Source organism: Eucalyptus grandis, chromosome 8 (assembly GCF_016545825.1).
Source record: "Eucalyptus grandis isolate ANBG69807.140 chromosome 8, ASM1654582v1, whole genome shotgun sequence".
Classification (NCBI taxonomy): domain Eukaryota; kingdom Viridiplantae; phylum Streptophyta; class Magnoliopsida; order Myrtales; family Myrtaceae; genus Eucalyptus; species Eucalyptus grandis.
Window position 1 is genome coordinate 47,651,373 of NC_052619.1, and position 12,129 is coordinate 47,663,501.

A 12,129-nucleotide genomic window follows, 5' to 3' on the forward strand; every position below is an offset into this window, starting at 1 on the left:
TTTCCCCCCATGCTACTGGCTTTTTTGGACCACCCTCAGGCCTAACTGGTATTTGCACTATTGATTTCACCTTTTAAAAGTACGGAGAAGAGAAGAGAAGAGAGGAGAGATAGAATGAAGGAGAAGGTATGTGGTCCCTGGGGAAAAGCATGAGAGACAGGGCACGCAAAATGTCAACCTACTGCGAGGGCTTTGAGGAAAGGTTAGGAGGGATGGGACATTTCTGTTCAAGCTGTGACTCCCATTTGCTTTTCTGTGACGATTTGGTTGGTATTCATGTGTCCTGTCTTGATTCTCATTGGCTAGGAAAAAAGAAATTGACCAAGCAAAGCAAGAGAACAGTAATACAGTCCATAGGCAGGAGTTTGGCAAATGCTGCTTCAGCACTCTTTTAGGGGATTAGGTCGGAGGGAAAATTTGCAAAATGTCCCTTGGGTAACATTAGTGGGTAATGTGGATTAACTCAGGGCTTAGCATTTATCCAAGCTAGATATCCCACTTGGAGAGGAAAAAAACTTTGTAATATACATCTGGGATCGAGATAAATAGAACTAGCGTTGCGCTCCTAATAAAGATACACATCTAATGCCCATTCTACCGTCGACTCTGTATTTGTAAATATAATCTGCAGAATTCTCAGAAATCTATCGGGTCAACTGGAAGAGATGTCGCCCTGTGAAGTGGTTGTGGAAGCAAAGCGCCTGAATAGAAAGTCTTGGCAGTGGTCATCTGCTCAGGGCTGTATGACCCACTCGCAGCCTCACGGCACTTGTCAGCTACATCGGCACATCTCTTCTCAGAATTAACTGGAGCAAGACGAGGGAGACAGTTTCCAGATGAAAATTCCTTGAGGAGATGTCCATTTGTTTCGATATCAGATTCGGGTGATGGAAACCGTGGAAGAACCCAATTAAGTCTATCTTTCCTCGGTACTGTGCAACTGTAACTTGCTCTAGGACTCGAGCACTTAGATTTGAACCCTAACTGTTTGTCTTTAAGCTCCCTCAACTGCATTTGGTACTTGGCCTTGAGCCATCTCAGTTCTTGCCTTATCTCATTCTCATAATCGTCTGAAAGAGCTTCCAAAGGATTTGCTGAATACGAGCTCCTTTCATTCAACTTACTCTCATTGTCCATAGTGATGATCTTCTCTTCATTTGGAGATTCGGATCCAGTAAATGCCTCATGTGCTTTGTCACAATGGATATCCCTCGATTCTTGCGAATTTGACTCTGGAACTTCGCGCTGAGCCCAAATGTCAGTGTGGGGGACTCCATAGCACTGGCTCAATGGGTCAGGCCCGGCTTTGGAACCTTCAACTTGGTATGTGATTTCTTCAAAACGACCGTGCACAGCGGCACCTTCGTGCTTGGAACACTGAAGAACTTGCAAGTTATGGGTCGAAGACGCATAATCCAACATTGAGCCACTTGAAGCACAAGTTTGACATATGCTTGTACTTTGGTGTTGAGAAATTTCCTCCACCGCAATTTCCCTTTTCCATTCTGGGACTAGTGTTGCGATTTCCCCATCAATCATGTCGGCTATTCTATTGACATCTTGGTCAGTAATGTCGAGTTCAGCAACCATTTCACTCGCCACACTCAATGCAGTGTCAGTCTCCAAATCGAATGGAAAGTATATGTTTCGAACGCGTCCTGTAAGGGAGAATTTGGCACTCAAAGTTCAGACTCAGGAACCAGTTTTGATCTTTAGGACAAATGGAGTAAAAGCAAGACTTATGTGAAACCGCTCACCTTCTTTATCTGCAATTCGAAGCCTCAGGAAAATTCCTTCATCTTCTTGTCTCCTTCCTTTGATGGTAATGTCGATGTCAGCTGGATACTCATCCTCTTGACAGGTGAATAGATTGATCTCGCTTGATTCAAACTCGAACTCATGATACTCCGACTTGTGTTCGTGTTCATAACCAAGATAATTAGAGCATGCATCGATAAGTGAACTGGTACTCTGACAATTGCTATAAAGCGGTTGTCTTACGAGAGGACCTGCTTCATCACAGTCGCCATGGTAATTCAATGGCCTCAAATCATAACCGTAATCGTCAATTTGAAGAAATGGGTCCTTTAATAGCTCCTTAGCAGGTAGCCTACGAGACACAGTAGCCAAGCATTTCTCCACAAATTCTCGCACCTCAGGATCTTTAACTTTGTACAAAGCCTCTGGCTTTTTGCCCTATAACAAAGATACAGTCATGAGAAGAAGTGCAGAAATTTTCATATGCTCTAAAACAAAAGAGAAAAATTCATACAGAAATAACTTTCTTGTAGATCTGAGCAGGATGCGTGCACTCGCTGTATGGGTAGTCAAAAGTCACCATCTCTAGTATGCACATCCCGAAGGAATAAATGTCGACTAACTCATTATATTCCTCCTCATAAACCTCTGGAGCCATGAACTCCGGTGTTCCTGATCCATATCATCGAAAGAAAAAAATTTGGAACTCGTTACATCACCATATCACTTTGCGACTATCAAAATCTAATATCAAACAGGAGACTGACTGTATGTTAAACTTCTAGAGGTTGCGAATTTACCAACACAGCGAGCAGCATGGGATTTCCTCAGAATCGCTGCGAGCCCGAGATCGCCAATCTTGACCTCTCCTTGGTTCCCATTGATGAAGATGTTGTCACACTTGAGATCCCTATGGATCACAGGCGGGTCATGGCAATGGAGGTACAGCAACCCTTTCAAAATCTGCCTACACCAATGCTTCACCGCTCTAATGTTGACCCTCTTATGTTTCAGCCTATATCTACAAAGAAACAAGAAGAACGTGAAATTAAAAGAAAAGAGTGCTAATCAGCTAATTAACAATCATTCTACTCAAAAGGCCATGTAAAAATGCATCAATCAATGAGATAAGGAAAGAAAATTAAGTGGATTTTAGTGATGCTTACTGTCTGAGAGTGCCAGAGGTGAACATTTCAGTGACAAAATTGATGTTCCTGTTGGTGGTATCCACCCAGGAAGTGTAGAACTTCATTATGTTCTCATGCTTCAATGTCTTGAGCAGGTGGATTTCGCGGTACAGCCTCTCAAGATCTTCGGGTCTCTGCAGGAAATCATAGAGCTTCACTTGATTCCATGCCACTTCAATCCCTTCATACTCATCAAATGCTCTGTAACTATAACAACACAAAAAATCATAAAGGAGAATCTGGAATAATCTCGCAATCATTTCCAAAACAAAGGGCATAAAAAAGACTCGAATTTAAGAAGAAAATCTCATACACTGTCTTGGAAGCTCCTTTACCAAGAATTTCATTGTACTGCAACAGAAAGAAAAGCATCCATGAATTAAACATGTACCGGACAAGGTTATATTTTTAACAATAAATTAGAGAAAAATATATAATGTAAAGAGGTTGAGGCATGAGGGCATGAAGATTACTCTTCCATATCTTCCAGTAGGATCGACCTCCACGAACTCAGACAAGTCCGGCTCAACATCTGAAACTCCGTTCATTCCTCCTTCACTTCTCCTCTTCAGAGTTCTTGGCACTGAGATGGACACCGTCCTCTTCTTTGATGCAAAAACTGGAGATGAGGAGAGAATGAGAGCGAAAAGAGAGCACCAATACGGGTCGCGGACGATATTAATAGTGCCCAGAAAGCTGAAAACGAAAAAAATATTGATTTTTTCATAAATTTGTGAAGGGGAATCAGAGAGAGAGAGAGAGAGAGACCTCGGTTAGTTCATCTACAGAGGACAAGGCTGCTTGCCAACTACCCAAAGACAACGAGGCGGAAGATTTCACAAATTTTAAGCAACCAAAAAAAGAGAAAAATCAAGAAAACAAATGAGGAAAATAAACATACGGGCAAGAAATTTTGCAAGGCCTGCACTTCAGAGTGCCCCAACACCACAAAGGAACGCAACCCGACAAAACAGCTCTCTCTTTCGCTTGTCTGCTCTGTGCTTTGCCGTGCTTTCTATCTCATCACGAGCTGTGTGTAAATATTTAAATCTCGAAAATCACGAAACATGCAAAGACAGAAGCTCCTCCCTCCCTCTCTCTCTCTAGCAAAGGACCAACCAAATTTAAATTATTGCTATTTTGGATAACATTAAGCGAGTGGCGTTCTTGGAGATGAGAGGTGCGTGTTGATCTTTTGGGGGGAGATGGATTGCTTTTATTAAAATCAAGAGAAATAGAATGGTGGGATTATTTTTTAAAATGTGTTGAATATGGTGGATCCGGTGGAATCTCGTGAATAGAATTATAAATAAAAGGGGGCTTGGCAAAAGTGACGAAAGAAATTTCAAAGGTGAGACGACAGTAGGGGTGAGCATGGTCCGGGTTGGTCCGGGCCACCCCCTAACCCTGTGACCAACCCGTACGGTGTCGGTCCTCAATTTTAGGACCGGGACCGACCCTATTGGCCTGGGACCAAGGACCGGGACCGGCCCAATGGGTTCGGTCCGGTTAAAGGTCAACCGGGACCGATCGATAATTTTTTTCGTTTTTTTTTATATTCCCTAAAAAAAGCAAACCTACAAATTCAAATTACACATCCATCGACAATGCAACATTGTGCAACTAAACTATAAATACCAATACATATTTAGCAAATTTAAGATGACACAATAATAGAAATTTCGTGCGCTAACCGGCTCATCGAAATATGTGACAATATGGAATGTTCTTGTAATCATCTATCTCTAATATTCATAACACCATATGCAAAAGCGTTTTTCTGCATTTGATCATGTAGAGTCCATTCAACAAAAAAATGAGCTTCACACCACTTGACTAGCAAATTACCGTAGCAAGCTGCAAAGATCTACTACTCTACTCTTCAAAAACTTCTATCATTTGACACAAATTGAAAAGGAAAGTGCAGTTGAAATTCATTAGTAAAATATAATTAAACCATAAAAAGTTCAAAATACTTAATATAAATCATGAATATATAACTTCACATCTTGTTAATTCACTTGAACTTCTAAACACCTTAAAACAAAACAAACGACACTTAATTAATACTCAACAAAAGTTTTAAATTGAAATTACTATTAGTGCTATTGATAAAATATCTCAATATAATATAATATAACATACATTGTACTTAGGTTTGAATATATAAAATAATTATAAATAATATAATATAATATAATATAATATACGGGGTTGGTCGGGGTTGGACCGACCCAAAACTCTAGACCGATGACCAAGCCCGCACGGATGTTGGTCCCGGGATTCGAGACCAAGGACCGACCTGGGTCCCCTTAGGAACCAGGACCGGGACCAAGCGGGGTTGGGCCGGTCTAGGTGGTCCGGGTCGACCCTAGAGCTGTCGCTTCACCCCTAGACGACAGGGAGGTCTGAATTTTCAATTTGAATTTTATATTCTTGTTCATGGAATGCATACGAGGCTACTGAAATTTTTAGGAATTTTATGTACTTAAAAAAACTTGGATTGCTTGGTCAGGGATAGGATTCTATCTGGATTGGGCTTCTGGGTTTCATGTCAAACTAATGATGACATGCCACGTGCAATGTTTCCAACTAAACTTCTTTTGTTTGTAAATTGATTTGCATCAATATAAATATCTGATGGGCCAACTAAAAACGGAAAAAAGAAAGAAAGAAAGATAGATGAATAAACAATGTATTGGGATATGCATTTTTGTCTATGTTAGTTTCAGTGAAAATATCTATATAGTATGATGAGTATATGTGTATAAATCATGTTACCATGTTCTTTTCTACTTTTGAAAAAAGAAAATATTTAATATCTAACATATTATTTGTTCGAATAGAAAGATGGCATCTTAAAAAGCATGAGAAATGAAAAGTTTATACATATGTCGAGGAGAGCAAAATTTGGCTAAAGCAGAATTTATTGATGAACAAAATGAGTAGTGAGCTATAGCTCATTGATAATCTTGGATGTTGATACAACGAGATGGTCAGATTAGTACATAGGCACGAATCAACATACTTGAAGGAAATCCATTGAAAAAATCATTGACGGCAAATAATTGTAGGTTTTGCTAAGTGTTGAAGTTGTGTAATTAATGAACAAAACAGAGATTTGCCAACACATCATACGAAGCCAAAAATGTTGGATTGACACGGACGCATGATTGTCAAGTGGTGATGCCTATAATTTCGGGTTTTGTTGCGGAAAATCACGGTAAGTTGACAAAGGATCATGTCTAAAATTCCATAAAACATAACTGTTTATCAATAATTATAACATGGAGCTAGGAGGTTAGTCCTGGATTCAAAATCCACACCTGTTTTTTAAATAACTGCTGATGGTGGAATATAATGGTCTACCTTGTAATTATTGAGTATGACCAATCAACACCTAAACACTTTGTTCTTATGCAAATTTCCTTTTGATTTTACTTTCCTTCCGAATTTACCCTTCCGGCGCTTTCAAATTAACGCACCTTTTATCATTCTCATTACCTTTAATTACCGTTACTTGCACTTTAATCTCCTTAGTTTTACAATCATTTGCATTATTCATAGTCAACATCCTTTTTCCTTAACTTTTGTCAAGTTTGATTTTCTTTCTTAGCATTCCCATTGCGTAATCCGTGATACTCCGCCCAACATGAAAAGTTCTTAATATTAGTTGAGTCCCTAATTCTCCAATAGATCGACATGCAATAACACCTACAACTTCCCCCACTTCGACTATGTTGCCATAAATAGAACTTCTACCATAACATAATCGACAAATTTAAAATGCACTCCCAATGTAAAAGGGGTTGTATCATATATGACTAAAAATCCATCTCTTCTTTTGCTAGTTAAAAAGGTTACATTGGTCAACTTCGGATGTTAGATGTAAAACTCAAATTTCAACTAATTACCAATAACACGAAGTGAGTTTACTTGAGTTTAAACATGACTGCGATCAATATAGATCAAAATTCAATTTCATTTTGATAACAACTTTGTGTCCCTCATGTTGATATTGCCATAAATCCCCATTATATATTAGAAAATGCAAGGACGTAAAGTGTAAATCTATTTCCAACAACTATGGTCGATAATTCAAATTGCCTAATAATACCTAGTCGAGGTGCTTTCGGACATAAAAAGAAGAAGAAGGAAAATTGATGCATTCAGTAGTAGATGAAGTCCTCTTATAAACAAATATAAGGTTAAAGCCGAAAGTCACCCAAACCAAATATTATAAAGTTAATAATTGAAAACATGTACCAAGATTAATGAAGAAAACACTATTTATTGTACACTTTGCTGCTTAAGATTTTATTCTTTTGTGGAAAATTGTTCATGGATAAAATCACGGTGGTAAATTCCACAATTAGAAACGTTAATCTTAAAGCAAGAGTTAGATAAAGAAGCTAATGCTTGTGTAGGTGGGTCCCACGTAATCGTTTGCTGCGCATCCTTTGCCATCTTCACGGCCTTAAAGTAAGTGTGAAGCAAATGCTTCATTCAATCAAAGATGCACGAGACAGGGGCATGTAAGCTCCATTGACAAAAAGTAGAAAGGGATGATAGTTTCGAGACTTTAATTCAATATAAAAAATCATGTTTGAACTTTTTAATTTGTGAAATGTAGCCCTTAATTTTGGCCTAATATGGAATGTTATCTCCGACTTTTTAATTTGTTCAATGTGATTCTTAAGCATTATAGATCGGACCAAAATTCAAAAATTATATTAAATAAATCAGAAGTTTGAGACGATATTGCATCTGGTGATTTTTTTCGAGTAAATTTCCAGTGCATCTTAATTCTCCTAGGCTTCGTTGGATAGATAAAGGTGTATCCACAATTGCAGTGGATGAGCAGCTGTCACGCCATTCTTAAGGCGGAGAGACGAGAGTGGATTCCCTTTGGAAATTTCGACGGACCAATTAACGCATGGACTAGGAAAGCTGTCCAGTGTCCGGGTGCTCCGCCTATGGACTAAGAAACAGCCAAATAAAGAAAAATCAAAGTCGCCACCCGCATATAGACTAATAAACAGCCAAATAAAGAAAAATCAAATTCGCCACCCTCCGAGATACACCGTACATAAATGGATTACATAGTCTTTTACGAGATCACAAATTCAAATATATTATGTGACCAAATATATGACTGACTTTTGTCTCGAACTTTTGCTATCTCATGCAAAGAGACTTCCTTTTTTCTTATACTTTAATAGACTCGCGATGGCTAGCTAGTACACCTATACATTGATTGAGGGGAAAAGTGCCAAAAAAGTCCTAAATCTTTTGTCATTGTGTCAATTTAGTCCTAAACCTTTTTTTAGTGTTGATTCAATCCTAAATATTTTTACGTTGTGTCAATTTAGTCATTTTCGGTCAATTTTGGCCGGATTTCCGATTTGGACGCCGGTCGGCGACGTGCGCCTTATCGACGCCGCCGATGTGGACAATTTTTAATAATATTTTAATATTTTATTTAATTTTCTTTTATTATTATTTTTTTGGTCTTTTCCTCCAGTCGGTCATCGGACCTTGGCGACCGGCCAGAGGCAATGGCTGACGAGGCCAACCTCGCTAGCCACCTCTCGGGCGAGGCTCACCCTCGCCGGATCTGGCAAGGCTTGCCTCGCCCATGGGCGGGGGTCGGCGAGGGCGAGTCTTGCCTGGTTGAATACGACGAGGCGAGCCTCATTCGTGAGGTGGCCGACGAGGTTGGCCTCGCCCTCACCGGCCATCGCCTCGGGCGAGTCGCCGGACCTCGGCGATCGGTTGGAGGAAAAAGACAAAAATTTAAAAATAAAATAAAATAAAAAATAAAAAAAATTATTAAAAGTTGTCAACGTCATCGCCAATGAAGCCATGTTAGTCGGCCGATATCCAGTTAGCGAAATCCGGCCAAAATTGGTCGGAAATGACTAAATTGATACAATGTAAAAATGTTTAGGACTAGATTGGCATCAAAAAAATGTTTAGGACTAAATTGGTACAAAAGCAAAAGGTTTAGAACTTTTTTGCACTTTTCCCTATTGATTGAGTAACTATGCTCAAATTGAAAATTTCATATTCTCCACCTTTTTACTTATCCGGATTAGATTTCTGTAAAATATGTGAGACTTTTATGTGCATTACCCTTTTACTTATCAAAAAGAAATTATTAATGCCACAAGAGATCTTAGATCGGTACATCTATGTTATATTTATCCTAAATTAATTTTTGCGTCATTATAAGATCTCAAATTGATGCCCTCGTGCCATGTTTACTCTAAATGTGTAATAAAAAAAATACCCACATCGTAATTATCCTAAAAATTAGTTTGAGCAAATGTGACACATACACATAAGATTAAAAAATTTTATAACATGAAAATTAATTAGGAGGTGAATATGTTGTGGAAGTACCAATTTGAGATATTTAGTGGGACTCAAATTAAAATAAAAGAAAAAGACCAATCTCATCTCAACTTGGATTCTTCCTAAGGGGAACTAGGTCAATTTGTGGTTGAGAATAGTGCCGCAAGGCTTGTGGACATTTAACCCATCCTCACTCACTTCAAGCGCGGGATGCTACTATACCTGTCTACTCGGTAGTAGCCAGAACAGAAGTTCTGACGTGGTGTCTACCTTTACCACCGTGAGACCCCTAATTCCATGTATATTTTTGTCTTCCTGATAAAGAGGGAATATGAGGATAGCGCGGGGTCTCTCACCCCAGGCTAGTTTTCCCACCTGTTTTCTTCGTGAGCCTTTTAAGCACATGCTCAAGTCCAGTTTTGAGATATTTAGTGGACTCAAATTAAAATAAAAGAAAAAGACCAATCTCACCTCAACTTGGATTCTTCCTCGGGACCCTTAAAAGAGACTGGGATTGGAATATATCGGACATCATCTCCTCGTTTTCTTGAAAGAAGACCATCATGCACATCTAGATCCTTCGTTTCGGAAGCAAAATCCGACCCGTCGTCTCCAGCATTAAATGATCCTAAATTGGAGTTGAATTATATACATTGAGCTCGATTTCCTTCTCCTTCCGTAGAGAAACCGGTCGTCGCCTATACAAGTCTGTTTCCAGACATTTTAAGTATGTTTCCGGACATTTTAAGTATCCAATTTTATCCTAAATACATATAATCTGACGCATTTCGACTTTCGATTTTACCCTCAAGACATCGAAGAATCATTAGGCTTTGAATTTTTCGTTTTTATCCTAAAGACACCTATGACAATGTAAACTAATAAAAGAATAACCTAAATACTAACATACCTAATTGTAAGAAAATTACAATAAATGATTCATTATATAAAAATTGGCAATTTTTTTTGAAAAAAGCTTATCTTATGACTATGTATCAATGAATTTTACCATACATCAATGATCAACGACTTCAATTTTTTTTTTTAAAAACATTTTATCGATCTAATTCACTTAACCGTTGATTAGTAAATATGCTATTTTGTTATGCTCCTTAAAAAATTGTGACGACGTAACAAGCTCCTTGAAAATTGAGAGTGTATAATGATTTATAAGAATAAGATTCTCATAACCAAAGAAGTAAATTATCTTTTACATCTAATTATTCTTTTACATTCCTCAACTATATTTACTTCACCTTTGGAGTATAAAAAATTTGTTACGCAATACTTTACAAAAGTGCATATATTAATAGCATAACTCTTGCGTTTGATACAATCGCATTTTGTTCGGGTCACGTTGATTCTATTTTAAGGGAAAAAACACTAGCAGCCGCTCTAGACTTAAGTTGTGCGGTATGAAATACATTGACTACATATTGCGACGAAAAGAATGCGTTGGTTGTTTTGTACATAAGTTTTGTAACACCAAGTAATAGAATTCAAATGATACTTTGTAGTTTAGCACCGGACTTTTATTCGATAGACTAGACTTATACATATTCTGTACCATGATTCGCACATCTAGGAGATACGTTATAAGACGTGGCGTATGTTGGATTTTCGCAAGTGCATTGATGCCATAACGACACGAAACTTTCGAGTGCCTTCGACAGAAGGAGGATGCATGGCACCTCATTTGTCTTTTGTCGAGGAATCTGAGGAGATCAACCGGAATTTGAGGAGATCAACGACGACATTTGCAAGACGTAGAGAATAGTCGCGCGAGGAATTCGTAGGGAAGACGATGGTACTGTTGTTTCTCCTAACGTTTAGTCAATTGCTAACTCCGAAATGTCGGATTAAAACAAATCGTTATGTAAATTAAGCGAGTTCAGGTCCAAAGAGAAACTCAATTTGTCTCGCTCGAATCACTCCATTCGGAGAAGTTGTAAAGGCACCTTCCATCCCTCAAGCTCTTGAGAATAGTTCCAGAAAGTAATTAGCACATCTGATCCACCTTAAGAACTTATTAATTTACAACGATTAACATCGAGAAATGCGACAGAACACAAGGATTGACATCAAAACATCGCAGTTCACCAAACCTTAGTCGATCTAATAATTTGTAATCATATTCTTGTTATTATCAATCGAGTTCCTCCGATATAGTTCATTTCCAATTTTGTCGGAATATTCATACGTTGAATTGAAAAATAATGATACCCAAACTTTAACTCAATGTGCAATATAATACTTAGATTTTTAATTTGTTTAGTATGATATCTGAATTTTGTCCCACTGTGTAATGTTGTCCCTAGACTTTTGATATATGTTTAATTTAGTTTAATATTCAATGTTATACTTTCATTAATTCAAGTTGAGATATAACATTGAAAATTTTTATATAGTTTATGACTAAATTGAATATTTACCAAAAGTCTAGGGATTGCATTAAATAAATTAGAAGCTCACGAACCATTACATTGAGATAAAATTTAAGCACCATACTAAACAAATTAAAAGCATATAAATCATATTGTACAATAGATTAAATTTCAGGGGTTATTTGTGTCATTTTTCCTAAGAAAATTTAACATTTTGGTGGCATATGAAAGTGGAAGTTAGAAGGTTGCGGAAACAAAATTCCCATCCCCTGCAAGAGGCAACGCCGAATCCGAATACGAATCCGAATAGGAAGCTACTACGCACTGCTCGACCAGTCGCTTTCCGCGGTCCCCCCACGATGGGCCCCGACCCGACCCGAACTCACCACGGTACGACCCGTCGTCCTATCCGTTATGGCAGTCCTTCACAAAACGCCGATCAA

General features: G+C 38.3%; 1 protein-coding gene across 4 annotated transcripts; it reads right to left on the reverse strand.

The window, feature by feature from the left end:
• Positions 1 to 416: 416 nt before the first annotated feature.
• On the reverse strand, positions 417 to 3,848 carry LOC104414820 (probable serine/threonine-protein kinase WNK9). 4 transcript variants are annotated; one of them, XM_039300852.1, is made up of 8 exons: positions 3,714 to 3,848; positions 3,419 to 3,564; positions 3,259 to 3,296; positions 2,925 to 3,146; positions 2,559 to 2,779; positions 2,273 to 2,430; positions 1,758 to 2,196; positions 417 to 1,658 (listed from the first exon to the last, which is right to left on the reverse strand). In XM_039300852.1, exons 2-8 carry the CDS (start codon positions 3,491 to 3,493, stop codon positions 637 to 639), a joined length of 2,175 nt encoding a protein of 724 aa, XP_039156786.1. In that variant the 5' UTR covers positions 3,494 to 3,564; positions 3,714 to 3,848; the 3' UTR covers positions 417 to 636. The 4 variants fall into 4 exon arrangements, with proteins under 4 accessions (XP_039156786.1, XP_010024308.2, XP_039156785.1 ...); XM_010026006.3 differs by having other exon boundaries at positions 2,925 to 3,152; XM_039300851.1 differs by having other exon boundaries at positions 3,419 to 3,641; positions 3,714 to 3,765.
• Positions 3,849 to 12,129: the final 8,281 nt, after the last annotated feature.

Bases quoted from the DNA above. Each gene is read 5' to 3' on its own strand.
- LOC104414820 (XM_010026006.3), bottom strand. From the start codon at position 3,493: ATGAACGGAGTTTCAGATGTTGAGCCGGACTTGTCTGAGTTCGTGGAG. The intron at 3,297-3,418 runs GTAATCTTCATG...TTTCTGTTGCAG, and splicing joins CTACTGGAAGATATGGAAGA to TACAATGAAATTCTTGGTAA. The intron at 2,780-2,924 runs GTAAGCATCACT...GTTTCTTTGTAG, and splicing joins ACCTCTGGCACTCTCAGACA to ATATAGGCTGAAACATAAGA.